This window comes from Paramacrobiotus metropolitanus, unplaced genomic scaffold (assembly GCF_019649055.1).
Source record: "Paramacrobiotus metropolitanus isolate TYO unplaced genomic scaffold, Prichtersi_v1.0 Parri_scaffold0000001, whole genome shotgun sequence".
NCBI classification, from domain to species: domain Eukaryota; kingdom Metazoa; phylum Tardigrada; class Eutardigrada; order Parachela; family Macrobiotidae; genus Paramacrobiotus; species Paramacrobiotus metropolitanus.
This window is the reverse complement of record NW_026570221.1, coordinates 2,065,806-2,093,583: the sequence shown is the minus strand read 5'-3', so window position 1 is coordinate 2,093,583 and position 27,778 is coordinate 2,065,806. Positions and strand designations below refer to the sequence as shown.

Sequence of the window (27,778 nt, the reverse complement as noted above, 5' to 3'; positions counted from 1 at the left end):
AATATGTAGGCTCGGAAAGTGATGTTTCTTAAAGACTGAACATGCAGAATCTCCTGGAAAGTGGGAGGGACCCAAATTCCAAAGATAAAGTAGTTGCCTTTCGCAACGGGTTGATTAGATGTATTAATTAAAATTTAAAACTGCTTCCAAAGGGCGGTTGGCTTTTGCTGCCGTGCCAATAAAGTGGAATATTTTATCCTTTTTTTCAAATCTCAAATAAACATCATTTTGTGAGAGACTGAAAGTCGATTTTGAGAATTTTGGTGTTCGACTGGAAATGATGTGGACTACTCGAGCAAAACAGCGAGTCCCAGTCCCACCGGGCGTACGCACTAGGATTCGAGTCTAACCGCCGCCCGGGGGGAGAAAGCGGCCCAAGGCAAATCTTTTCACGGCGACCTAAATGAGGAGCGCGCGAGCCTCCAGCAGGGGAAGGTAGAGAAGGTAAAAATATTTTTCAGAAGGGATATTTTTCCGCTAAGGAACGTAGACAAAACGGTTTTATGAAAACAAAACCGCATTTTTAGCATTCAACAATTTAACATAAACAGAAAATTTAAAAAGCGAAGCTTATCCGCATTCTAATCTATCTTTCCGCCAGCTATAAAGCATTCCGTCAGATCAGCTCCCATCAAAGGTCAGAACAAAAAAACTAGGGGAATACCCTCTCCGGTGCGCCTGGGTGCGACAAGCTACATTAATGAACCATCTGTGAGGACGTAAGCGTGAAGCGACAATGCGTTTAATGGGTTGGGGATGTTGTTGGCGTTAAATGGGTTGGGTTTGGGATGGGTTGGGGTTGGGATTGGGGAGGCGACAACGCGTTGGGGATGTACTATACAAATGCATAGATTTTTGCCAAACTTGAAACAAATTTTATAAGCACGTAACAGAAAGCGGAATCATAGGCGGCGCCTATCTGCAGCGGGGGTCGCAAGCAAGACACTGTGCTTAAGTTGTCGACGTTAATCAATAAAAAGTTCACCAAAGAACACAACGAAATTTTGAAGTCTTCATCAGGTTTAAATTGTGTGTAAACAGTTGGAGGAAACTGGAAAGTATTTTTATTCTAAGTGGTCTAAAGGTTGACATCGGTGGTCGTACGGTCGCATCACTGGATTGTTTTGTCGGGACGCACTAACTAAAATATTCTTATACGCTCCGCTCAATAAAACTAAATTTGCAGTCATGGGTTTGTGCTTTGTAGCTTTCCATAAATAACAATTTATCGCCGATTTATTCCGCGCAGTTTGCGCGGGGTCTACTAGTCATTAAATAATAAAATTAAGAATTACAGTAAGTACCTTGTACAATTGTACTTTGTACTTTGTAGTTAACATAGTTTGAATCATTCATTCGTTAATTCGGTTTTATCGAAAGCGTAAGTAAGTAATGTACTGGCTGTGATCAATTAAACCAATCACCCAGAATTTTCAACTCACTTGAATTTTACTGTTACTACTATTCACAAAATACAAAAACGGTAAGTAGCTGTTGTATAAGTTGCTTTTTCATCCAGCTGCACTCGACTGCCCGCATATCACATATCTACTCTGTATGTGCAGATAAAAGTCTAACGAAAAGGGAATTTTTGTACTTACTGGAGTACGTAAATTGGTCCAGCCGACTCTAACTGAACTTTTTTCTTTATTCAACAACGGAAAAATCATGTGGTGTCAACTGTCAATTACTAGTGTCGACTAGAGTAGCGCTGCACAACCATCAATATCGTCAATCTAACAACAAGACCCAAGTACAAACAACACATCAACTCCAGTAACCTTTTCCTTGCCCACAAGACCGTCGTCCGGAATCCGGCGAGAGACTGCCATTGCGTTCCATCGACGAGCTGGGCGTGTACGTGCCCTGTATAACAAAACGACGTGAACCCCGCGAACCGGCATCACTGTCGTTGCCATCCATCCCACCATACGCACAACCTCCTCCGTCACCGTCTGCAAAAGTAGAAATCGTAATAACCTTTACAATTCCACAACTTGTACGTACAGAACAGTTTGTACACCGCCAACAATTAAGATAAGGTAAAGCATAACTTTCATAAATATATAGATATACCTGGCTAGTACATATATATAAGGAAATCACTATAGGCACCCCCTTACACCCTCGTTTATTATAGGCACCCCTTCTCGCACCCCGTAATTTATAGACACCCTTTTCTGTTTATTAAATAGAAACACCCTGTCAGTGTATTTTATAGGCACCCTTTAATAGCATATTTCGGATACAGAATTCGAAAATGATTTCATGTACTGTACGTGCGTCAGTCTCATACAGATACTCGCTTACAGACAGAATCAGGCTTTCCATCTGATGATCGGGCGGTGAGGCTGATCTGCTAACTTACTTGTTAGATCTAATGAGGATGGTATCGTCGGCGGTAATTTTGATGTTTCGTTTCGCAATTGTACTTTCGGATGCCGGTTTTCTGTCGGTTCTTTTCGGACACCGGGTGGCCTCCTTGGGTTCTTTTCGGACACCAAAGTTTTTCCTTACCCCCAGTCTTTGTGGCAGTTTTTAAAGGCGGTGAAACACGCGTCGATATAGTGGTTCCTTTCGTATGACATAAAACAAAGTGCAGCTGGTCGACCTTTCCCGTGGCGATCTTGCACAAAAACAGCGTACAAGCAGTAGTTTTCAACATTACCGTATCTAGGTTCTAACACTACAATTACAGTATAATATGCTAAAGTTTCATAGGGGTGCCTATAAAAAACAGGGTGCACGAAAGAATCAAGTAATAAGACAAGGGTGTCTTTAATAAACGGGGTGCGGAAAAGGGGTGCCTATAGTAAACGGGGGTTTTTGGGGTGCCTATAGTGTCACCCTATATATAAATCCCAGACAGCTATTCGAGAACCAAATATATTAATGCGGTTAACGATCTTCTTAATCTAATTTCGAAGCAGTAGTGCCTGGTTACAGGCGTGCGAATTAGTAAACGAAATAATGAGCATTTAGTTAACCTAATTACCCAATAAAGCTAGTAACACGTATAATTAGCTAATAAAAACAAGAAATATTTAAATTCGGCTTACATGTTCCACTAGACCGAGCCCCATCCCCCCGTGCACTCCACCCCGAGGCCCCTTTCGACCAGGACTCCGCCTCGCTCTCCCGCACAATCCCCTCCAATTTGACCTCATACTGGCGCATCTTATCGCACATCTTGGCCACCTGCTGTTCGTGATTATTCTCCCGGCTCCTGTAATCCTTCTCCATTAACTCTTTACACCGTAGCGCATTGTCCAGTTGGCATTCCAGCCGGAAGAGCTTATCCTCCAGCTCTTTACACTTCCGGTCTTGGTATTCACCGTACTTCTTCAGGCAGTCCAGTTCATTGGTCAGTTCATCTATCTTCATCTTCTGCTGGATGTTACAGCCTTCTAATTGACGCCGTTCCGCGTCACCGGCGGAACGGTTCCGACACAGGTCGGCTTCGGCGTCCTGCATCGAGCACATGAGCTTATGCCGCTCCGATTCGAAGCTGGTAATCTGGGCTTGTGATTTCCGGAGGTCATCGCGCATTCCTTTTAGGCGGCTCTCCAAATCTACAAAATATATATGCATTCAGACTTATTTTTCAAATAATGTTCGCTACTTGCGTCTGCGATCTATCACACAGAACGTTGATCTTTACACATTCAGCTAGCAACTGTCCAGAATCACCAAATATATCCATAACAGCATAAATAATAAAGCTATTAATTCGCGTCAATTTCGTTAGAGAAAACGGTTAACCTTTAACATCTGAGTCATTGGAATTATGGTGTGCACTACCGAAGCCAAATAAAATGCCGGTAAATTAAGCTGACCTTTAATTTTATCCTGATACTCGTGCTCTTGCTCGGTCCAGCGGCCTCTCTCCTGTTCGAGATCAGTATTAGCACACCGGCACTGGCTTTGACTATCCTGCAGGCTATTTCGCAAAAAGGTCTCCGTATTGCAATGCTCCATTTGCATCGTTCGGAGCTTATCTTCCCGCTCGGCCAGTAACTGCTCCCGCCGATGCGCCTGTTCCATTAACGCGGCCACCTCCTCATTGGCCGCTAGCAGCGTACACTGTATCGTGGCGATCATCCGCTCGCAGTACCGCCGCCGGCTCTGTTCCATCTCCAGCGTCTCCTGGACATTGTCTGCGTCGTGCGGTCCACCCGGCGCGGCAACGGCACAGCCCGGGCACTCGGCGGTGACCTGGCAGCCCGGACAGGTGGCGGAAGGGTCACCTAGGAGCTAAGAAGTTTATACGCAGCCCATCGGTGTTGCTCGCGAATGGCCATGCTTACTTACTGGTGCTCCTCCCGGGGAACTTAGGCTCTTCCCGGCGAATCCGTGTTTCGGTGTCCACGGGCGAATATAAGGAGATTCCGCGGCTGCATCTGCTCCCGGCGAGGACGACAGTGATCCGTGGTGGAAGGGTTGCGATGCACGGTGTCCGCCGACCGAATGCCGGGCTGCGTCGGGATGAACCGGAAGCGACGACCGGTGGGGGTCTGACTTCCGGTGGGCGTCGTGTGGGACAGAATGTCGGTGTTGGAGTGCGTGGTCCGGCGGATGGACAGAATGTCGATGGTCATCGTGGCCATGGACAGAATGCCGATGATTGTCGTGCGGATGACCTGGATGGCCATGGTCGCCTGTTTTCGGTACTGAATGGCGGTGACTATCACGAGGGTGGACCGAATGACGGTGGTCATCATGGAGATGGGCGGAAGGGCGGTGGTCATCCGGCGGATGCACGGAATGCCGGGCTGCTTCATGGGGATGGACGGAGTCGTGGTGGTCATCGTGAGGATGCACAGACTGTCGATGATCGTCATGAGGATGCGTTGAATGGGGCAGTCCATCGTGGGGGTGCGTGGAAGGTCGGTGTCCATCGGGCGGATGCGCCGAGTGTCGATGGGGATCGTGGGCATGCGTGGACGGACGATGAGGACCAGGTGGATGAGCAGAATGCCGGTGTTCGGTGGATGGATGCACCGACGGTCGGTGGTCATCGTGGGGATGTGCCGAATGCCGATGATCAGGGTGCGGATGGCCATGGAAAGACTTCCGGTGTTCATCGTGCGCCGAGTGGTGCGCTTCCTCGTGAGGATGAGCCGAGTGGCGGTGCTCCCCCGGCGGATGTACCGAATGCCGGTGGTCTTCGTGCGAAGGCCCGTGCGACGCCTTCCGATGGTCATCATGTCCATGACTGGACGTCCGGTGACCATCGTGCCCGGCTGCTCCATGGTGTGACGCTCGGTGTGGATCGTGTGCGGAGTGTAGATGGTCATCGTGCCCGTGACCTTCCGGTCCATGTCCAAGATTATGATGCGTAGACTTCCGGTGGGGTTCCGGCGCAGAATGCCGGTGTTCGTGGAGCGATGTCTTATGCCCGTGAGCCGAATGCCGGTGTTCCGGACGCCCGTGGTCTTCGGCATGGTAGGATGTGGTCCGATCGCGCCCGTGATGCGGGTCATGGGCGGATGGCCGATGGTCACCCGGAGCGTGGTAGGAAGTGGACCGCGATCGCGATTCGTGCGGATGGTCATGGTGACCGGAAGCCCGGTGACCATGGGCACCATGATCGTGTACGGATCCCCGATGGCCATCACTGGCTGTATGGTGCGATGTCGAATGTGACCGCGACTCGTGGGGCGGGTGGTCATGCGGGTCAATATGGCTCTTCGAGGGATGCGCGGCTTTATCATGTTTCAATTTACAGGCCTTGCAGTGTTTCTTCGGCTTACTCGGATCATGCTCATCGTGACCGCCGTGGTGATCGTCCTCGTGGCCTTTAGAGTGGTGATCATCGTGATGGCTCTTATGGCCGTGGGGTCCATGGTGACCTTTGTCGGCATGGCCATGATGACTTTTATCATCATGTCCATGATGGCCCTTATCGACATGCCCGTGATGACCTTTGTCGGCATGTCCATGATGACCTTTATCGGTGTGTCCGTGATGGCCTTTATCATCATGCCCGTGATGACCTTTAGCGTCGTGGTGATCCTTACTGTGTGAGCCTCTGTGCGCGCCATGCCCGGGGTGGCCTTTGGGATGGGCCTCGTGAACAGACGGTTTGCCATGATGATCATGCTTGGAGGGTGCATGGTGAGGATCGTGGTGGCCGTGTTTAGGGTGATCGTCGTCGTGGTGTTTAGAGCGCGTATGACCCGGTTTGCCGGGATGCAGTGTGGCTTTGCAGCCGCATGTTATGCCGCTGGCGCTGTGTTCGAGGTGGTCCTTTGACGGAGAGTGCTTGGAGGGATGATGTCCGTGAGGGTCGTCAATATGTAGCGGAAGCTCGAATTCAATGCTGGAATGGTTGGTGTGACGCCGGTAATCGATTGGTTTGATGGCAGCTGCTGAAAAGGACAAGAATTTTGCAGCATAGCCTCACCAAAGCGTATGTGAAAAAAAGTTTTGAAACTGTTACCAGGATCGCGTTCTAAGAACTACAGTAGTACAGAAGAAATGAATAAACATTACTTCTGCATCCCTAAGCTACAGTAGAGTGCGGTCGTGGCTTTTTCTTACAGGCATAGATAGTCGACATGGATATTACTCGTACAATTATGAATCTACGGCAACATTTGAATGCCACATGACAGAAAAACAGAAAAAAGGGTGAATGCGCATATGTATGCCGTACATCTATAAAGGTATTACATCAACTGATAATAACGGTAATGTCAAAATGCAATAATGGTAGTACTGTAAATACTGCAGTCGTAGATAGTCGATTTTTTAATTATCTTATTGCCTTACTTGTATATCTCTTACTGCAGTTGTAGAAAATCTAGTAATAATATCTTTCATGAAGTTGGCCTAATCATCATGCATATAATTATGACAACATGGTAATTTTCAGCGCATAATTGCAACTATATTATATAAATATACCTAATTTCCCGAGTATCTTAAATTGATTTTTAATAGCGGGTTGCCCACAAAAATAGTACTTACTGCATGCAAAACCTAAAAACGCTAAGGAAATGACGTATCGATCAGATTTTGCACTAATTAATTTAGACTACTAGTAGTAGACGGACGTCATGGACCTAAATTCAAATGCAAGTAATTATGTAGCCAGCAGCCTTTCTCTCTTACATGATTAGATGCATGCAGCTTACTCCAAAATTATATTTAACGAAATATCTCGACACTTTTGCGGTAATGCTGTACATAGTTGAAACAATCGTGTTAGAGAAGCACCGTGCTCTAGGAGCACTTCTACAGAGAAAGAACGGTGCTGGTAAGAATGATGGCACGATACTCATGATATAAATAATTATCTTTCCGCAAACCATCTCATAATATAAAATTAATGTAATGCAAGAGATTTCCAATTGCGCTCGGTAATCTAATGAAAGATTATAGTAAGTACTTCTCAGTTAACTGAAGTGTGTTGCTGATCCGATGCGAGTAATTATGAAAGGCCATCAAAGCTGTAGTGAGCATGAAGCGTGAAGAATTATTCAGCTGGATGATGTAATGCATAATAATTAGATACGATTACGTAACAAATATTGAGAATAGCCTTATTAGCGCTCTGTCATATAAATAGAGCACCAAATGTCTCTAATTAAAATGCGAGGTACCACCGGAATCTGTAACCACATATGCTTTCATAATCAACGATAAGTCTCAATCCAGCTAACCAGTAAGCCACACAATCGAGGTTTGTAGTTTGTCCATTGTACTTCTGTATCTATACTATTGTAGTTGTACACTGTACAGGTACTTACTGTAGCAGCAAAATAAATTTGAAAAACAGCTGCTGACATAATAAATTAATAATCCAGCACATACATGTAATAAAGGAGAACGTGTTACAAGTGTGTAAAATTGCGTACACTAGTACTACTCTTACGGGTACACGTCAAATCATTACTAGCTTCATGCACATGTTGCAACGTATGTATAAAGCTAGTAATGATTTGATTGAGTACTTCGTAGTTTATATTTTACAGTTACCATTTTTTCTGCGACGAAGTTCTTTTTCTCTTGCACAAAAGCAAGACAAATTGCAGTAATAAAATAGAAAGCGTCATGATTGCTAAAAGTCATTAATCACTGACGTGCATACCTGCAGAGGGATGACCTTTGACATCATGGTGACTCGGATGGTGCGATGTGCTGGGATGATGGGATTTATGGGAATGACCATCTTTTTTGTGGTCTGGCATAATCACTAAGGATCTTCACAAACCCAAACAGATGCCACATGAAGTAATCCAGTAGAGAATCATACGTCGTAACACCGAGTTCCACAATGCATTTCACCAATCAAAAGTAGCATTTTTGTGGAATACTACAGCCAACTTGTTTGCATCGTAACTACTAGTTTGAAAAGCATGATTCCAACGGTAAAACAAAAAGCCGTGGGAAAGTAGATAAATTTCAGTGCAGTAATATCATGACCAAATGCTTCACTGGTTTCATGGTACTGTAAACTCAGCACACAAACATTACGAGTTCTTCCCATGGATCGCGGGCAGTACCCAAGCAACACTGACAATTTTTGCGGTTCAAAACAATGCCAGAACGGACCCACTTCGAGCGACTAAACGAAAAGAATTCAAATCAAGCACTAAAAAAAATCAAAACTTTGCAGTTACTTTTCAAACCCGACGAAAGAAAACACTATTTTTTCACAGTTACAGGAAGTCTCTGCAACATCGCAAAGTGGTCTTTCTGCAGAACGTTGCCTGGCAGCCCCAAAAAATATTTTGTTAAAATTCAATTCGCAAACCAGTACATGGAATTGTTTTAAAAATTAACGAACTGAAACGACCAAAAATACCTCCATAAAAAGATTCCATAAATACAATAAAACACCCTTGAAAATGGCAAAAGCAGCTACCATCTGCGAACAGGCTCGAACGAAAATAAAATTAATTAAAAATCCAGTTCATCCATACGTTTGGCGGCGTGTGTGACCATCTTGGTCGTCTCGTGCAGGCGCTCCTTGATTTTATCCGGTTTGAGATCATTGTTGACGGAATCCATTTCCTTATTGAGATTGTATGTCCAGCCGGCTGTGGACATTTGGCGCTCGGCGTCCTGCTCGTCTTCGCTAAACGTGTAGTAACCTTTGGCCACACGATTCATTTTACGAGTTAAATCACGCTGTTGGCCCTAGAAAAATAATCAATATGCACGTGTGTATTTGCCGTATTTAAAACGAAACGGATCCACGTAAATTATACCCTTCTATAGCATTAAAAACAGACCATATTCTTATTCACAGTAGGGTAAACGACACTCCGATGAACAATCAATAATTTTGCAAAAATGTATGTGTTGGCCTGGCTGCTATATAAAATACTTGACGGTCGATATTTGCAAAATAAATCTTCTTTCTACAAGTAACAAAGACACTGACCGCAAATCACAGATCAATACTAATCTACAATCCGATTGAAAATGCAAAATACTGCAAATCATCTGACTATAATTACGATGGTTTTTTGATCGTGCAAAAAACCGTTATATTTAAATAATAAACAGAACTAAAACACAATAAACATAATAAACAACATTTATTGGAAAACGAGTACTTACTTAAATACCAATCGTAGTGCAATTGTACGAATAAGAGTGATCACAATCAAAACGTAATGCTCTCACCTTCACTTTCTCGCGGGTGCGTTTGGAGATGATATCGTAGAATTTCTTAGTGGCCTCCTGACCCACCGTGCGTGCCTGGCTGCAGGCCAGAACATCCAACACTAACATAAGCGTTTTCTTGGGAAATTTCGTGCCAACCGACAGCGAGTGCACGGTGCTGGCATCCACGCCGCTGGCCAGATCAAGGTTGATGCCTTTACGCTGGATGTAATCCTTCACCAAGCGCGATACGACGGCATTGTACAGGCGAACGAAGGCTTCATCCGGGTCTTCAACTGCAACAAACAAAACACCATGCATCAAAATTATCACTCGATCAGTTATTAAAAAATAAATTCGATCTTTAGTAAAAATTAAACGAGCGTTTTTGTCCGTCCACTGTTAACTAATACAGAGCTAAATGTTGTTGGGAAAAAATGAAGCGAAATTAGCGCCACGAAGAAACAAGCGTCACACGATCGCAAACTGGGAACTAACCAGATGATGCACAGAGATAAAATTTGTAGAAAATAAGCTACATTGTGCCAAAACGAAAACAATTTTCGAAACAACTACAAGCGTGATAAAAAATAACGAGGGCATCTTTGTATAATTTAATAAAAGCGAAATATTTTCTTACCGGAGATATCAAACGTTTTTGGATCCTCCTGCAGACGTTCAATCACTCCCTTCAGCAATCGGGCCCCGAAACCCTTCTTCTGGTACGGCGGAACGACGATGAACTGTGCAATCCGGCAGCGTGTCGAGAATTCGCCCTTCCATGCACCGCTGGTCTCGCCGTTTTTCTTTGGCAGCATCCAGTAACGGTACACGGAGCTATACCCGACCAAACTGTAAACACCATCCCCGTTCACTTCATACAGCAGGTAGTGCAGCCAGCGGGTATCATCCGTGCTCAGGATGCTGGCGCCGTAGATGAACCAGGCCAGAAATGGCTGGATATTGGCCAGAATGTCGCCGAACCGGCTCGGATAGCCGAATTCCCTGGCGGTGTCGCCGACTTCGTACAGCTCTAAATTATGAGCAGCACCGGCTTTCGTGGAGAGCGTGAAGGTGCGCAGCTTCGTGCCGATGGGTTTGAACTGGTGGTCTTTGGTTAGAGCGATCTACAAAAGTAATTATGATAAAATGCGTCTACTATGAAAATAAAGAAACTTATCCATCAGCAAAAAATTTGTCTCAAAGCAATCTCAGAAACCAGAAAAACACTTACTGGTTATTCAAACTAAATAATCGCAAAAAAACAAAATTCCCTGCAGTAAAACTAGATCAAAGAAAATTACTGATTTCGAAGAAAATTTGTCTGTTTCAAGAAGTGGCAGTTCAAGAACTGAACCAAAGCAAATATTGAATTAGAAACAATCTCTTTAAAAATAATTTCCACAAAGTGCAGTGAAAAGAAAGTAATCAAAGAAAATAAACACATGCGAAGAAAATCTGTCTAACAACAATATTGACGAAAATTCCAGTAAATACCGCGCCAAATAATCAAGCAGAAACAAGTCGGCGAAACTACATGAATACAGCGCATGAAAATTATACGTTAGACGTAATTGCTCCTTACCTGAAAAGCATCAGGTGTCGTGATAATTTTATGCCCGTAGATCTCTTCCACAGCCGCCAACAGATCCGGAGTACTGCGTTCAGACGGAGGTAGTGCCGCAGTGTAATGCACGCGGAGGAATGGTTCCAGTGTGGCCGGCGTGAAGAACAACTGCACCGACAGATCCTTGTAGCCCACAATCAGCCCTTCATCCACATCCTCGTTGCTGACGGCACCCTCCGTCCCGTTCTGACTGTCGTCGCCATCTGCCAAAAAAATTAGATTTTACAAAGCTAAATTATATCCAGTACAATAAATAAAATTCTATTAAAAATATTTAGTCAACACTTAACAGGGCAGGGTTCGGATAACCTTAACATATTTATACTTTCCTCATAGAAATATCGTCAGAACTGCAAGCAAAAAATTTAAAAACAGATAAATAACAAAAATACTTAGAACATGGCTACTATATAAATAAATTTATTAAACAAAAATTACAAAAAAATATAAACAGTCACTTTTTTTACTCTGCAAACAGACCGCAACACCAAGCTGAATTCATAATATGCACGATAAATATTCATTATTTATACGAGTAAAAAAACAATCACAAACGTAGACTTAAACGCACAGTACCCAGCTAAAATAATAAGAATAACGTAAGTACGATAATTTATTGATCATTAGTAATTTCTACGAGTAAATTATCACGAGTACCAACGTACTGGTTGAACCATCCTCCTCGGAATCCTCCTCCGCATCCATATCCTCCTGAGCCTTTCCATTCGTTTCCCCATTACTCTCGGCCTTCTTCTCCATCTTCTCCAGCTCTTCCCGATCGTAGGGCTCATCGAAAAACTGATAGACGAAGAGCGGACTGAAGCGCTGCTGGGCTGGAGGATCTTCCACATCGGCCATCTTCTGCACCAGCTGCATACTGACGGCGCTCAGGCCATTGGCGCGAAATTCCGGGGGAATCTTGGCCAGATCCAAAACTACTTTTTTCTTTTCGGGGGTGCCTTTGGACGACGTTTGAACGGCATCGGGTTTATCAACCGCATCGACGGCATCGTCCAATTTAACAGCATCCTCTCGTTTGGAGCCGGCCATTGCCACCGAATCTTGCAATTTCACAGATTCTTCCATTTTCAAATTGTCAGAAATTTAAAATTAATCACTTATCAATCAAAGGGAGAGCCTTGTGCAAAACTTGAAAACCTAAACGAAAAGTTCAAAATGAAGAGTGAAAATGAGAACTGAAAAACGCGGACTCACTTTTCCGTTGGTGGCGTCAAAGGGTTGGAAGCCTCAACCCCACTTGATACGCTCAGCTCGCCACGCTTCCTTATCGTTTGTCGTGTTTATCGTTATCTGGATTAAGTGGAATGTTGTTATCAGATTTTGCAAGAGCATAAAAATCGTGTTACAATTTTACCGTTGTGCAGAAATTTTTACCTGCGGTGTGGTCCGTTTGGATCATAAAAAGTTATGAAAAAGCAATAAGATATGATTTTGGAAGATATTTTTAACTGCCTTTAGCACCGTTTACGCATTACGATTGACGCATCACTCGGCAAGTCCGCAGGATTCAAGCTATAAAGCCATAAAGGCTGAAAGCTGCAGTTTCTTTTGCTGTTCGGTTTTTAATATCATTTTATTCCACCGCGATATCTCCTGCCACGTTTGGTTTTGGACGGTATGTGTTTCATTGCCACCGTGTCAAAATTGTGATAAAATGGAAGCGGAGGAATTGATTTTGACTGTGCCCGAACTGGCGGAAATTCAGAAGGGTGAGCGATTGCTACTGTTCTGTGGATAACTTGACAGATGTTTCAACATCATCTTTGAATGCTTCAAAACATTTTACACCTGTTGCGCGCTACCAGAATACCTAACAGTGGGACAGTGGTACAATCTATCCGGTGTTTTAGTATTTAAGGAAGCCTTGCAACAGAATTTTCACGAAGTTGAGGTGAAGGTGGTGGAATGTCCAGACTTGAGAAAAGAGCCATTCCGGATGCCTGTCAAAGGTATTTAACAGTTTTTCGACCAGCAACCAAATTTTATCTTTTTATTGCAGCTGCAACATGACTGTTCCTTGACGCTGTTACCCAATCATACGCTTTCCGAAGTTAATGCTCTCCGTGTAATTTGATTGAAATTTTAACGAGGGCAGTATTTTGTTAATAAAATTGTACGTTGACTGTTAAGTTAGTTAATAGTTAACTTAAAATTTTCTTGATCAAAATATCTCGTTAAAATTTCATTAAAACTTGCATTTCATATTAAAGACTTCACGGATACGCATGGCAGTTAAAAAATGTTGTAACCAATGATCATATTCGTATGCAATGTCTTGCAGGACTGGGAGGATGTCCCGGCATCGCCGACGTTGGCGGAGTGAAATACATGCAGCCTATTCCGCAACGCAGTCGTGTACGTTGTACCGCTACCCAGTAAAATTCCTGTACAGTCTGTATTATCCGGTACTTTGTAAAAAGCTTCTCTTTAATTTTCTTGTGTTTCTTCCTTTCAAACTTCATTTCGAAAAGTGTTTTCGTATGTCGTCTTTTCTGCGCACTCCAAAGTACTGAATGTCGCTGGTACCTTCCAGAAATATGATTTGGTGGACGTGGGCAACATAATGGGGTACAAAGGAGAGTATTCTATCATTGGAGCCGGCGCCGGCCCATTTCCGGAGACTGGATGTAATTGCGAAGTATACGAGTACAGTTGTACTGGTCTTTTGTCGAATGCTTGAGAGACAGTGCTTGTGTTATGCTGATCTAACTGTAAAAATGATTTTCTCCTTGCCTGCAGCTGATGGCCAATGTGCATAAAAACGTGGATGGAGAAATCAAGAGTGTCTCTCAAACGGCAAAAATCTTACCGGTTTGTACAAATATTCGAACATTGAAATCTTGCGGATTACAGTATACCCTTATTCAGGGGCGTCACAGGTCTGGCAAAATGGGGGTGTCAAATTTTGACAGGGGGGCAACTGGCTTCCAGAACCTCTAAAAAATTGACGGGGGGCAACCGGTTTCGAAAAACAGGGGGAGTCAAACTCCAAAAATTTGCCGGTTGACACCCCCCCTTTGACGCCCCTGCCCTTATTTTCGCATACACTGAATTTGATACGATTTATTTTCAAGTAGCCGCTAGCCGGGAAAGTTATGACAGTGAAGTTCACATGTTTTTAGCCGCTGAACTACAATGTGGATCTTTTGATTTCGTCCAAGTTTGCCATTCTGGGGAATTTTTTCGCCAGCCAGGGTTTAACGGGACCGGTGCTCGAAGTGAAAGTCAAAAGACGAACCGGAGAGGAGAATTTTATTACGTGCATGCGAAAAGCTCTTGCTGCGCGTTTCGGTGGGCAACCTGTTGGCATCGGTGGAGTGTTTGTTGTTCCCAGCGGAAAACTTAAAATACATATTATGGTAAACAGTTCTATTTCGTAATTACGATTAATTACCAAACCTTTTGATAGTAAACCTTTCGTTAAATTGAGAATAATACGCTGCTTGCGCAAAAACTTTTCTTATTTTTTTTAATATTTAATTTCGGAAATTACTGCATTAAATCCACTGCCTTCGTATTTGGTAGATTAAACTGTAGCAGTTTTATATGCGGTATTGTCCCGTACACGGTGTACATGTACAGACACAAAATATTTTGTTTAAGTTGCGATAGTGCTAATACGGGTGCTGTAACTTGACGGTGTGATTACATTTTTCAGCCGGATTTTGCTGACACTCCATTGAAAAACGAGACCGATGTCAACAATTGGTTGAAATTTTTCGATTTTCCTGCTCCAATGGTGTTTTATTCGGTATTCGTGTCTGAAGACCCGGTAAATGTTTTTTTTTACAAGTGTCTTCATGATTTCTTTTGTTTTCTGTCTTTCGCTCCCTTCGCAGCAACTGACAGCAATGAAAAAGTGGCTGTAGCAAGCACTGCAAATTGCAAAGAAAAAATACCAGTCATTTTGTTTCGACAGGGTTATGATTTACGCTTGGAACATACGCACGGCCATGCTCTCCTCGATGAAAGTGGACATTGTTCGTCGAACCACGGTGGTCACTATCATTACGGTATGTCCTGATTTAGTTGACTATCGTGTTTTTCTTGGGATTCGCTAGATTAGATTTTCCATGTTAAATCTGAACTCGTACTTTTTGCAGATACGACACCCGACGAAGTGGAATACTGGGGATACTTCAGCGTCGCGGAAAAGCTTTTCCGGATTGACCGACCCAGTCCGACCGAAAATTTAACGTCACTGCTTTTAGGATTTTAAACTATAGTTTCGTTACATCAGATTTAAATTTATTGTCCAAAAACTATCACTGCCTGTGTTTCCACTTCCATTGATATGCAGTGCCGGTTAATTCTTGAAAATAGTACTACCCTGGTGATTAAAGAGTGACAGAGTATCCTTTTAATAACTGCTGCGCTCTGATTTTGATGTCCACACTGTTTATGCCTTGCTGCGGAAAACCGAATAATTCAGATAATTAAACAAGATTAAAAACTAAATAATAAAAAGATTTTGTTGCAGTATTTCAGAAATACTGCAGAAATACTATTTCTTGATTCTTTTTTGAACAACTCTGAGTCTGTGGCTCTGTGCGTATTTCAGTTATGATATTATGGCAAATAAAATAATTGAAGTTGTCTTGTTGCACTAGTCGTACAGTACCGATTTTCTAGGAGACAGCTATACACAATTCACACTTTCAGCTTCCAGAACTTATTATTTTAGCATCGCGCCAATGCAAATCATGAGGTAATTTTTTCTGACCGTAACAGCTCCTTACATAATACAAAATCAGTAACAAACTGTAAAAAAATTGCGTATTTCGGGGATACAAATTGCCACTTACGTAATGATGCTTATGTAACAAACACAGTATTCCACAAGTACAGCACTGAAAGTTCAAAGTACTGAAATCAAAGCTGCATGCCGTTCCGTAAAAAGTCTCCCAATTAAAGACAAACTCTCATCCGTAAAAAAGCGGAATTCACAGAGATCCAAATCATAATAATTAATACTATACGTTAATTATACGAAGGTAAAGAAGGCTATCAGAGAAATACACTGTAAAAGCGAGGCCATGATCCTGCAAGTGCGATCCAAACTGTACAATGTAGAAACACGAACCAGACATGCGATCCTGCGCAACTCACACGCCTGGCCGTCCCTGTTCACAAATCCGTGACTTCCTTCGTCTCGAAAACGACACGCTTCCCCTGTTCTTTCATGTAATCCACCACCAGATTCCAGGAATCCATGAGATTATCGGCTGGCTCCCAGGTCGCATGATCCATCGAATATCCGTCCCATTCGACCAGGAAGTACAGACTCAGCGGCCTACTATCCTCATTGCCCAGATTTCGCATAAATTTGTAGTCATGGATGGTCTTGACGTTGTAGTGATCCGTTCCGGGCACGTTACCCGCTCGCTGCCGAGGGTGCGCACGTTTGGGGCGACTGTATCGAGCTGGCATGTTTCCCAAAGGACTCACAAGACTTGCGACGCTTCTCACACAGTAACACTATCACACCGTGAAACAGGCACGCTGTGCAGTGTACTAGTAATACTATACAATAACTAATTTATCCGCGAAATATTCGAAGCTACACAATGATTAGATATTTCTGAAAATCACAGCAATTTTACCAGCAGTGCTCGTTTAATCCGGAAAGGCAAAAAAACCAAAACATCCATTCACCCAACCTCGAAAATTCGAAACGCGAATTCTATGGTTGTCAACTTGTCGAAGACAAAAAACTGGTAGCGATGTGACATATACAGTAATACAGTACATTTCCACGTGCAATGGAAAGCAGCGAAAATGGAATGGAACTTTGGTTAGACCGCCCACGGCGCCAGACGGAACCAGTGCCAATTGCCAACCACGCCCTGAGTGTTGAGTATTGGTGCCTTCATTGCGGGCTTCATATCACCAGTTCAGCCCATCCACTAAAAAGAATTTGGAATTCCACTTTGCACTGGAACCAATAGTCTGCGTGTGTGGCCGTGCGCTGGCACGTTTTCCGGCGTTTCGCAATGTTTGCACTTTTCAGCATTTCCTGATTGCACAAGTGGTGACAAGCCCAGCAGCTTTCGATTAATGAGTAAACTGTAATGCGAAGTCTGTATGACGTTGTCGTATTTTTTTGCCATTAAAGAACTTTGATCTATTTTTCGTCTCGATATTACTGCGCAAAGTTCCTATTAGTATATTAATCACATCTCCGTCAGTTCCGGCCGTCGACCCCGCGCACATCGCTCCCAAAACGCCTGCCAGTGCCTCCCACCATGGCTCTAACAGGAAGCCTGGTCTTTGCTGTCCTCTCCGCTGCACTCTCCTCCTTCCTCTTCGGCTACAACGTGGGCGTCATCAATGCCCCACAGGTGGTGGTGGCCCAGTGGATCCGCAGTATCCGCTGCAGTCGTCTGGATCATGGCAATGCCACGCAGGAGGACGAGTGGTGTCGGGCCTATCCCGACAACGCCACCTTCGCCGACCTGACGAAACACAACTCGGAACTCAGCACCATCTGGTCCCTGGTGTCGTCCATCTTCTGCCTGGGGGCGTTGATCGGAGCGCTGGCGGCCAACTTTTTTGTGGCGCGATTCGGGCGGAAAGGGACGATGCTGTTGAATAACGTCACGGCGCTGGTTGGATCGGTGTGCATGCTGGTGCCGTATTACGTGGGATCGTATGAGTTGCTGATTGTGGGACGATTTATCATTGGAATGAATGCTGGTAAGAAGAAATTGTACGGGAATGTTTTTGTGAGAGTTTTTAGTTTAGTACCGTGCAGTAGCTTTTTTGCAACGTTTATAAAATTTGCTAATTTAGATTTTGAATTTTTGCTGTCAGTTTGTTTTCCGGTTTGAATTTTGCGACAGAATAATTGTTGCTAAAATTAGGAGTATGCTAAAAAGTGCTTTTTCAAGAATCTGTAAGTTCCCAGGGTTTTATAATTTCATTGTTTTCAGTTTTTGTTGCGCGACCTGGCTTATCGGTTACCGATTTAGCTGTTGGAGTTTATCAAATCATATTCAAATGCACAAAGACAGTCTAATAATGAAGTATAATAAAGGTTACTGGAGCTTTTCGATAGTATTTCGTAAAGATCATGATAAAGATTGCCCGTTATGACAGCGATGTTTTAACCTCGATAGTTCGTTTGTACAAAGTTCGTTTTCTTTCATTTATCGCGGATCAGTGGTTAGTGATGGAATTTTGTTGTGTTGCATTCTTGTCCTGGTCTCGAACGGGTTCTACAACATACTACAGATTAACAGATATACCGTACGTACGTAATGCTTTACACTGTTTTACATATCTCAGATTCTTCGAATTAATTTGAAATAACATCCTAATATGTGTAGAAGGACGAATTCTCTCGTCTCTCGTCTCTCTCGTATACATAAACGCGTGATTATATTTGAAAAGCTGAAGAAATGATCCATTCATATATGCTCTTTTACATAAATATTTCGTAAACCTAAACAAACTGTCTCGGTACATACAGTACATTTCGTTCCTCAGAAAACGGAAGAAGCGGCTCAGTTCAAAAGTGAAAACTGGTTGTTATTTCTTCTTCATGATGTGCATAACACGATAGCATCATATCTATATTTATGGTAGCTGTATATTTGCGTACCGCTGCTCAAAATTTCATTATACTTCTTTGTGTTTCTATACATCGTCCTTCGGAGAATCAGAAGTGAGCGAACTGTTACTACAGTGCTCCCATAAAGGATTTCTTTCTTTAATGGGAGACTGACTGAGCATATAAATATTACTGCGAAGTTTAAACACGATGATGTGAACAAAGCTCTGTGTGTTGTTTAGGTTTCAACTCCGGCGTCCCGCCGATGTACTTAACCGAAATCGCCCCGTCGGATCTGCGCGGCGCACTGGGCACCGTCCATCAGTTGGTCATCGTCGTCGGCGTGTTCATTTCTAACATTCTGGGCCTGCCACAGCTGCTGGGCGACGCCTACCGTTGGCCGTACCTGCTGGCGTTCAGCGTGGTCCCTGCCGCTCTGCAGGTGGTCACTCTCTTCTTCTGTCCGGAGTCTCCGCGCCACCTCTATCTGAACCGCCATGAGCCGGACCAGGCCAAGAAAGCTCTCGAGTTTTTCCAGGGATCAGCGGATGTGGCGTACGAATTAGAGCAAATGGAAGAGGAGCATCTGGCCTCCAAGGATATGCCCACTGTCACCATTCCCGAGTTGTTCCGCGATCGATTTCTGCGGAAGATCATCATCATCTGCATCATGGTCATGCTGAGCCAACAGTTCTCCGGTAAAAACAACAGTAGACCACTGGGAATACTGTAACTGAATGTACTATATAATTGTGACAGTCTAAATTTTGGTAATGATTGTTTTAATTTCGGTAAGAAATTTGTAATTTTTTATGTCGTTGTTGAATTTTCGCCTTTGGTAACGAATTGTAATTTTGATTGAATGTTTGGTAACGAGAGAATTGAATTTCGGAAAAGTACAGCCATTTGCATAACCAGATGTACGGTATGTGCTGGATCATTGTTGATGTTTGAAAGTTGATTAATTTGTTTGTTTCTTCGTTAGGTATCAACGCGGTGATGTTCTATTCAACCAGCATCTTCTCCAGCTGCGGCATGCACGGCATCTACGCCCTGTACGCCACCATCGGCATGGGCGCCATCTTCGTGGTCGCCACCGGTGTCTCCATGGTGGTCGTGGAAAAAGCCGGTCGCAAGATCCTTCTGCTGATTGGCTTGGGTGGAATGCTGGTCATGACGATCCTCCTCGTTGTCTTCATGCGGCTGATGGATTCGGGGTACGAATGGGCCTCGTATCTAGCGGTGATCTCGGTGATGCTGTACATTATCCTGTTCGCCATCGGTCCCGGACCCATCCCGTGGTTTATCGCCAGCGAACTGTTCACGCAAGGTCCGCGTGCGCCGGCTATGAGCGTGGTGGCCGGGGTCAACTGGTCCAGTGCCCTTTTCATCACCCTGACCTTTCCCATGATTGTCAACGTGGCCAAGGAGTACACGTTCCTCATCTTCACGGGATTCCTGGTGGGCTTTGTGGTGTACACGTACCTCAAAGTGCCGGAGACGAAAGGCAAGCGGGTGGATGAGATACAAGCGGAGATGCGACAGAGCTTGTAAAAAACGGTGGAATTAGGCATACTCCGGTTACCGCGGCTTTTCCGCTGGTGAATGCCTATTTTTTGGCCTTTTTGTACTGCTTTCCCTGTCAGTTTATTCCGGTCCCGATCAACATTCGTTTTTGTACTGTTAGTTAAAACGACCGTCCTGATTTGCTTGCGAGGTTATTTTTTTGTAACAGAATTTTGTTGTTATCAATGTTACTTGTTAAGCCTTTATGTTGTTAATTTTTCTCCTTGAAAGTTTAAGCGATATTTAGCATGTTTCGAGGTAAAATGAAACTTCTCTGATCTTTCAGCGGTTTCGTTTGGCTTCCGTTCGTTCCAACTGCAGCATTAGCGTCCGACGGCTTTTCTTTTTTGATCCAGGATTCTTTAAATTTATTTTAAATTTTTTCCTGCGCAAATTTACTGACTGGCAGCCTATTCACAACGTTAGCTTTTGTTAATCCGATTGATTGAAATGTTTGAAACGAGAAACCATCACACTTCAGGGTAAATATTGAAAGGATATTAGATTTCTGATGGAAAAGCATTTTTTGTTTATCCACCTGCATCGGCCGCGCTGGAAACCGCGACAACTCGCCGACGTAAACTCGAAAACGAACCAATCCAGTTCCAAGTTTTGCAAAAACACTGTTTGACTGTTTCTATACCGTAAAACACCGAAGCCGCTTAATCTTATTTAACGTACCGTGTTACAACTTAAAACATCTCCTTAGATTTAGAAAACGTAAATAATCAGAAAACAAAAAATTTTCGTTTTGATAATTTTGAAGGCGGTAATATCTTGGACGGCTATAGCTGGTATTGTCTACCGCCCTTGTGAAAGCAGTTAGATAACTGGAACGTAGGCCGCGTATCCGTGTTCTGAATCTGAACTGTTCTCAGTCTTTTTGAGTTTTTTTCGAATGCCCACGCGTGCAACCTGCAGCGTGGCCGTGCTGAAATCTGTCAACACTCTTTGACACCTCAGACTTTTCTTGTGAGTCCGTGACCGAAAGTTTTCTCCGTATTTTTTGCGAGTTTTCGCTTGAGCTTATCTGAATTGACCAATTACTGTCTGAATCGCCGCGGTTTGGAGTTTGCATAGCAGGTATCAGCGGAAACCCTTCTGTGCTGACTGTGTAAATTGTGTGCACCTTGACTGGGCTGACAACTTGCAAATGCTCTGTTCTCTCTCATCACAGTTTCCCTGGATGCAGACTGCACTCTCGGGATCCACAATGGCGAACAAAAACTCCATAACTAGCGTGAATCTCAATGGATCCATAATGCACCGTCTTAAGCAAGGTACTGCATAGCTACTTTGTGTAGGTACTTAGGTAGTAGGTACTTCGTTGCCAACGTGAAATACACTGCATCGACTGCAGTCCGTGCAGTGATATGCAGTGTGCATGTGCCATGTGGAAGCCCCATACCCGGATCTTTTAGCTAGGCGCTCTTACCAATATTCCTGTTCAGTGTGCAGCGACACATTCGACAGGGAATGAGGAGTAAAGATGTTCAACTTTTGTCCCTTCCTCCTGGTTGCATGAGTATTTACTGTTTACGTATACTGTGTTACTGTACATAAAGCATCGTACTGTAGACTGTATGATATTGATTATGTCATCATTTTGATGTGTATTGTCTAGGCAGATCTTCAGAAAGCGAAGAGGACGAAGCATTCAAGGGAATGGATAAGGTAAAACTCCGTCATGCAGGACTGTATCGCTGGAAAAATTTCTATCGTTTTATGACTGTTGTGAGTGTTGTCCTTAGGAATACAGGAGCTTGAAGGCTAAATGGACAGAGGACAAGCAAAGTGCTCGACGTAAGTCGTACTGGGTAGTAAGTACCGATTCACCGAATATTGAGTACTTAATGAAATAAAAATAAATTAGCAACCACCGGGTACTATGTAATAAAATTAATAAAATAAAAAAGTAACTATACCGATACCCATGTAATAAGGAAAATAAAAAGTAATCGTATACTGCGTATCTTTATCACAGTATAACACGCAATTTGATGTCTGCGTTTGTAGTGGCAGTCAGCACGCTGCAGCAACAAGTGGCGGACCGCGACCGCGTCATAGAACAGCAGCGAACGATGATGACGAATCTGCAGAGTGTCGTCTCCACCAAGAATCGCATCATCGAAGAGCAAGGTATCCGCTTGAAGGAGATTGAAGCGCGGGTGCTGGACGGTCAGCGACAGAAGATGGAGGAGCAGCAGAGCCGCTTGCAGGAGCTGGAAGCGTGCTTGGCCGAGGAGAAACGCGCGCGCGAGGAGTTGGCGGCACGCAATGCCCAGTTGATGACGATAACCTCGGCCATCCACGGGGCTTTCGCTAGTCACCGCGATGTTGTGCAGCTACTATTGGTGAGGGAGATTGTTGTTCGTGCTCTAATGAGACACAGTTAAAGATTCAGTGTCGTTGTAGGGTTCGCCTGGTGGCGTCGGATCTCCTGTTAATGCTCCCCAAGTACATCTTGTGCTGCGTTTTCTGATTCTTGAACGATTACACGCAGTATTTGTTTTCAGGATTTGAAAGTGGGCGTCGAAGCTGTTGTTGATGTCCCCAAAGTCGACGGTGAAAGCCCTACTGTTGTTCCGATTCCGGTTGTCGCTGCTGAACAGTAAGAATGGTTTGCAGTTAGAATTTATTTTTCGGTTATTGTTTTTAAGTTGCTTTGTTATTTTGCGCTACTGCATGCAGTATGAACGTATCGCAGTTCAGCTTTGCTGGTGTTTTGTTCACTTTAGCGACGGTAGTATCCCAACATATGACATGACAGCTTTGTTGTACACGCAATATTGAATTAGTTCTTCAATTTATTTTTTGCTGAATGGTTTTGGATTGATTTTGTCAAGTGCAGTATTGTGCTGAATAGACAAGTGCTTACTGTGTTTCATTTCAGGATTCAGGCAGCAGTTGTCGATGGTGCATCGGAATCCCTTGCTGAAAAGTAAGAGTGGATTGTTTTGAGCTTTGTTTTTGGATTTTTTGCCTACCCACGCTGCGCTGAAATAATTTACTCTAAGCTTCTGCAGTGAAACAGTACGAACATGCAGACATGTGTCGCCTGGAAATCTTTTTTTAGATTTTTTATGTTGCGCCGAATGGGATTTGATCTGTCAGTTTGTATGTTGAACGGACAAATTGTTAATGTGTATTTCAGGACTCCCGTGGCGGCTGTCGATGGCCCATCGGAATCGGCGTCTGCACCGCGCGATCCCACTCCGCCGCCCTCCGCACCGGAACCCCCGATCGAGCCGGTCGCCGAGCACGTAGAAGTCGACACGGAGCCGGTGGTTGTCCCGCCGCCATTGCCCGTTGCTGACGACACACCGCCGACCGGTAGCGAGAGTGTGGGAGCGGACGTGGACATGCCTCCCGCCCTTTCCGTTAACGAACAGTCTAAGGAGCCCGCCGCGGCCCATAAACCCATTATAGTGGTCCTCCCCATCAAACCGGCGCTCCGCTCGCGCCCGCCCATTGACTCAGAGAACCCGGCCTCCCCCGAGATCACCGACCGGCCCAAGAAGACCGTCAGCTTCTCGCCGCTGCTCGATCAGGTGGGCGTCGTGCCAGGGAAGCGGAAACGGGCGGAATCCCTGGTGACGTCCTACACGTGCCGCGTGTGTCTGGTGGATTTCGTGGATGAGGCGGCACTGCGCGGGCATGTGTGCCCGTTGCAGCGTATCTACCAGTGCGGAACAGACGGCTGCCAGAAGACCTTCGGGAGCGCATCCAGCAAGCGCCGGCATGAGAACGCGGCGCACGTTGATAAGCCGAAATTGCGCGCAGCCAAATCAGGGCCGATAAATAATTCCTCTTCTCCGGGTTCTTGATGAGGGATAGCGTTGTGGTTCGTTTTACGAGGACAGTAATGATCTTTGCATTTTTTCAAAAATTTTGTATTTTTATCATTTGTACCGATTGCCTTACGTGATTTGATGGAGTTCCTGTTTACTAACATATGTATAATTTTTCTGTTTGCTGGATGCTGGGTTTTGGTGATGACAGGTTTGCTTTCTTTCCTGGGCATGATGGCTGGAAATTGTTAGGTTATTCTGTTTTTATGGCACTCTCTCAGGTACATTTTTGATTTGATTTATATATTTCGCAATTCGACTGTGTTTGTGGTGTTAGGAAGCTTTTCGGTAGAGTGTTTTCAGAAATTTCGATGTTTGTAAATTTCAAATAAAGATGGTACCTGTGTGAATAGCAAGTGCTTACCGCGACAACAGCATTGCGAAATTTTGAGACAATAAAACATAACCTTGGACCGCGATTGTGCTCCGCCTCTGGACGGCTGGTTTATTTACACTCCAGTTTCATCTGGCGAGCTTCTTAATAAAACGCTTTTGTGTGCTGATCGCAATAAATAGTATATACTTATTTTTACTGATTATTAAAAGAACTAAGAACTTTCTCCTTTAGGAAATTAGGAAAGGATTATTTAATTTGCACCGAGCGCTAAGAACTAAGAATTTCTCCTTTAGGAAATTAGGAAAGGATTACTTAGTATTACGGTGATAAGGTAAAGGTAAAGTAAAATAAGGTAAATGATACGTACCTGTACATAAACCCAATTGCACGGCGTACACCTGCTTGGCGAATTGTCCACCACCTTGAGTGGGCAGTTTGTTGTGGTTCATCTGTTGTCAATACGAGCATCCGATCCCGGAAGCTGCACTTCGTCGTCGTTTATCTCAGACAGTCGCAATGTGATCTTTGATTGACTTTTTAATGCTACGCCTACTACCTATGTTTCACTTCTTTTTATGTGATTGTATGTCATTTTGATTGTTTTTGCTGATTGACCTGCGTTTAGGGATAGGATTAGTGTATCCCAGCGGATATATCTGTTGGGGATTCTTGTGTGTTGGTGTTGATGTTCGCAAAAGGACCGAGTTGCTAGCCACCTCACGTCAAGCAAAATCTATCCTGATTTGGCTGTGTAAGTTTGGCCATAAACCCTCACATCAGTGATCACCACTCGCATTTTTCCGAGTTCCTTTTCTGCGGAGTGAATGTGGTCAGTTTGGTCGTGGTCTATGCAGGCTGGTGCATATTACGACTTACAGTTGCAGGTACAACTTTTCCCTCGTGATCTCCACAATGGCGAATGCGTCTTCCCTGACCAGTGGTCTTGAAGGTCTTGATGAGTCGGACATTCTCGATCCAGCTGAACCAGGTATGGTTGGATTTATCGAATGGGTAATTAAGTACGAACTGCAGTATCCGATACACGCTGCAGTGGTGAACAGTGAGCATTATGCGGATCTTTCGCGATTACACTGTATTCTGCACGCTGATGTCCATGTTTTGCGATGATTTCTACCATATTATCAGCGTATTGTAGACTGTATCTTAATCTTAAGTTTTTCAAGCTAAATCTCAAATTTCTGATGGCTTTTGTCTAGACATGCCAGACCGGGAAGACGGTTCGTCCGATAAGGCGTTGGAGGAGGTGAGGCTCGGCAATGCAGTGCAGGATTGACCGCCAGTTGGTTGAAGTGTTGGTTTTGTTTGCACATACAGTTGACTGAGGCTATACAGAACGACTTCGGACATCTGAAGGCTTTGTGGGCAGAGAAGGTGCAAAAACAGCAATGTAAGGATGGTGTACTTTCCGTATGTTCACAAAATTATCTTAACTGTGCATCTGTACGTACTCGTACTTGCAGTGACAATAACTAAGCTCGAGCGACATATCAAAGAGCAGAACACCATGACGGACCGTCTCCGGGGCAAAATCGTGGAGCAAGGGGCCCGCTTGAAGGAGAGTGAAGCGCGGGTGCTAGACAGTCAGCTGCAGAAGGAGGCGGCGCAAGGTCGTGTGGAGGATTTGGAGGCGCGCTTGGTGGAGGAGAAACGCCGCATTGAGGAGTTGCTGGCGTACAACGCCGAGCTGGCGCAGACAACCGCGGCCTTCCACGGAGTGTTCGCCCGGCACCGCGCTGTTGTGGAGCGAGTAGTGGTGAGGGATGCTGCCCGTTTGCGTTACCTTGTGTTAACAGATTATATATTTAGCGATTAAACAAGATTTTGGTTTGTAGGATTCGAAAGCGAGCGCCGGTACTCCTGTTGGTATCCCGATTCCTGGTGTTGCCGCTACTGAACAGTAAGAACGCATTGTATTTACTGTTCTTGGTTTTTATTTTTCTTATTTGGTATTACTGTGAGCTACGGCAGTATTGAAATCTGAGCAGCTCAGCAGACTACATTAGTATAGGAAATGTTTTGGATTTTTTACTTTACGCTGAATGGTTTTGGACTGGCTCGTCAAGTGCGGTAGTCTCCTGAATAGATAAATGGTCAATGTGTTCTTTTCAGGGCTTCCGTTGCGGTTGCCGATGGACCAGCTGACTCCGTGCCTGCCCCGCGCGACCAAACTCCGCCGCCATCCGCACCGAACCTCCCGGTCGTGACGGTCGCCGAACACGTCGACATGGACCTGCCGGCCGTCTTTTTCCCGCCGCCGCCGGTTTCTGACGTCACAGCGCACACGATGGCCAAGAGTGTGGGAGCGGGCGTAGGCATGCCATCAGCGCTGTCCATTATGCACGCCACGGAGTCCGTCGCCACCGCACCACTGGCCCACAAACAGATTCTCGTGACTCTCCCCAAATCCGCTTTGCGGGTGCATCTCCCCTCCCCGCCTACCGACACGCAGGCCGAAGCAGCGCATTTGACCTCCCCGGAGATCAGCGCACCCACGAAGACCGTCGCCTTCTCTTCGGTGTCCGACCAGGGAGCCGGGATCGCTGTTCCTGCTCCGGGTAAGCGGAAGCGAGCGGAAACGCTCTTGACGGCCAACACCTGCAAAGTGTGTCTGGTGGAGTTTGCCGACCAAGCGGAGCTGCGCGGGCATACGTGCCACGGCAAGCCCAGGTATCCGTGCAGAGTGGATGGCTGCGGGAAGATTTATAGCCATTTGTCGGGCATGTATCGCCATGAAAAGAAAGCGCACGATACAGGCCACCATTATGACCACTTCTAGGCAAAGCGCAGCTTGTTAAATTATGGTCGTTTAGTAACCTGAGCTGCTGACTGTTGGTAGCGACTGGATGGTAAGGTGCACAAGGACGGTAATTACAGTATGTTTAAATTTTGATTATTTTTAGTGTTCTCTATCGCGATTACGGTACAGTTTGTGATGCGATCTAGTTAGAAATTACTTTCGTTTGTTGAAATTCGGTTAGTTCGGTGATGTTTGTGTTATTGTTGAGTGGGAGGATAAACTGGACATTGTTGGGAACTTTTTGTTCTGGAAAACGGTGTGTAGGTATATTTCTTTCGATTAGATGTTGTCTATATTTCATGCGGTTTTTGGTAAAAGTCTTGATGGCAGTTGTTTCGGCTTTCGATGTTTACAAAGCAGATTAAACGCATTTGCGGCATTAACGGCA

General features: G+C 44.7%; 6 protein-coding genes across 10 annotated transcripts; 4 read left to right on the top strand and 2 right to left on the bottom strand.

Moving 5' to 3' along the window:
- Nucleotides 1-1,634: 1,634 nt before the first annotated feature.
- On the bottom strand, nucleotides 1,635-8,579 carry LOC129586265 (sarcoplasmic reticulum histidine-rich calcium-binding protein-like). Of its 3 annotated transcripts, none has more exons than XM_055479593.1 (5): nucleotides 8,096-8,579; nucleotides 4,308-6,371; nucleotides 3,837-4,247; nucleotides 3,060-3,572; nucleotides 1,635-1,955 (listed from the first exon to the last, which is right to left on the bottom strand). In XM_055479593.1, exons 1-5 carry the CDS (start codon nucleotides 8,193-8,195, stop codon nucleotides 1,768-1,770), a joined length of 3,276 nt encoding a protein of 1,091 aa, XP_055335568.1. In that variant the 5' UTR covers nucleotides 8,196-8,579; the 3' UTR covers nucleotides 1,635-1,767. The 3 variants fall into 3 exon arrangements, with proteins under 3 accessions (XP_055335568.1, XP_055335397.1, XP_055335485.1); XM_055479422.1 differs by having other exon boundaries at nucleotides 3,837-4,254; nucleotides 4,312-6,371; XM_055479510.1 differs by having other exon boundaries at nucleotides 3,837-4,254; nucleotides 4,312-6,368.
- A 134-nt stretch (nucleotides 8,580-8,713) lies between these two features.
- Nucleotides 8,714-12,433, bottom strand: LOC129586426 (histone acetyltransferase type B catalytic subunit-like). Its single transcript, XM_055479718.1, has 5 exons — nucleotides 11,911-12,433; nucleotides 11,204-11,448; nucleotides 10,259-10,745; nucleotides 9,640-9,914; nucleotides 8,714-9,147 (listed from the first exon to the last, which is right to left on the bottom strand). The coding sequence occupies exons 1-5, from the start codon at nucleotides 12,329-12,331 to the stop codon at nucleotides 8,908-8,910; spliced, it is 1,668 nt and encodes a 555-aa protein (XP_055335693.1). The 5' UTR covers nucleotides 12,332-12,433; the 3' UTR covers nucleotides 8,714-8,907.
- A 150-nt stretch (nucleotides 12,434-12,583) lies between these two features.
- On the top strand, nucleotides 12,584-15,834 carry LOC129586730 (ester hydrolase C11orf54 homolog). The gene is made up of 9 exons (XM_055480136.1): nucleotides 12,584-12,975; nucleotides 13,117-13,215; nucleotides 13,548-13,621; nucleotides 13,800-13,904; nucleotides 14,006-14,077; nucleotides 14,389-14,625; nucleotides 14,925-15,038; nucleotides 15,186-15,279; nucleotides 15,370-15,834. Exons 1-9 carry the CDS (start codon nucleotides 12,921-12,923, stop codon nucleotides 15,483-15,485), a joined length of 966 nt encoding a protein of 321 aa, XP_055336111.1. The 5' UTR covers nucleotides 12,584-12,920; the 3' UTR covers nucleotides 15,486-15,834.
- Nucleotides 15,835-17,233: 1,399 nt separating this feature from the next.
- On the top strand, nucleotides 17,234-20,669 carry LOC129585068 (solute carrier family 2, facilitated glucose transporter member 1-like). The gene is made up of 3 exons (XM_055477623.1): nucleotides 17,234-17,962; nucleotides 19,061-19,516; nucleotides 19,804-20,669. The coding sequence occupies exons 1-3, from the start codon at nucleotides 17,512-17,514 to the stop codon at nucleotides 20,370-20,372; spliced, it is 1,476 nt and encodes a 491-aa protein (XP_055333598.1). The 5' UTR covers nucleotides 17,234-17,511; the 3' UTR covers nucleotides 20,373-20,669.
- A 567-nt stretch (nucleotides 20,670-21,236) lies between these two features.
- On the top strand, nucleotides 21,237-24,585 carry LOC129588330 (tropomyosin-1, isoforms 33/34-like). 2 transcript variants are annotated; one of them, XM_055482542.1, is made up of 9 exons: nucleotides 21,237-21,467; nucleotides 21,562-21,664; nucleotides 22,009-22,058; nucleotides 22,136-22,187; nucleotides 22,401-22,738; nucleotides 22,800-22,841; nucleotides 22,901-22,995; nucleotides 23,278-23,325; nucleotides 23,539-24,585. In XM_055482542.1, the coding sequence occupies exons 2-9, from the start codon at nucleotides 21,571-21,573 to the stop codon at nucleotides 24,209-24,211; spliced, it is 1,392 nt and encodes a 463-aa protein (XP_055338517.1). In that variant the 5' UTR covers nucleotides 21,237-21,467; nucleotides 21,562-21,570; the 3' UTR covers nucleotides 24,212-24,585. The 2 variants fall into 2 exon arrangements, with proteins under 2 accessions (XP_055338517.1, XP_055338595.1); XM_055482620.1 differs by lacking the exons at nucleotides 21,237-21,467; nucleotides 21,562-21,664 and adding an exon at nucleotides 21,802-21,909.
- Nucleotides 24,586-25,101: 516 nt separating this feature from the next.
- LOC129581788 (protein diaphanous homolog 1-like) lies at nucleotides 25,102-27,772 on the top strand. Of its 2 annotated transcripts, none has more exons than XM_055473036.1 (7): nucleotides 25,102-25,323; nucleotides 25,457-25,560; nucleotides 25,790-25,836; nucleotides 25,908-25,980; nucleotides 26,054-26,346; nucleotides 26,426-26,490; nucleotides 26,703-27,772. In XM_055473036.1, exons 2-7 carry the CDS (start codon nucleotides 25,485-25,487, stop codon nucleotides 27,367-27,369), a joined length of 1,221 nt encoding a protein of 406 aa, XP_055329011.1. In that variant the 5' UTR covers nucleotides 25,102-25,323; nucleotides 25,457-25,484; the 3' UTR covers nucleotides 27,370-27,772. The 2 variants fall into 2 exon arrangements, with proteins under 2 accessions (XP_055329011.1, XP_055329002.1); XM_055473027.1 differs by having other exon boundaries at nucleotides 25,451-25,560.
- Nucleotides 27,773-27,778: the final 6 nt, after the last annotated feature.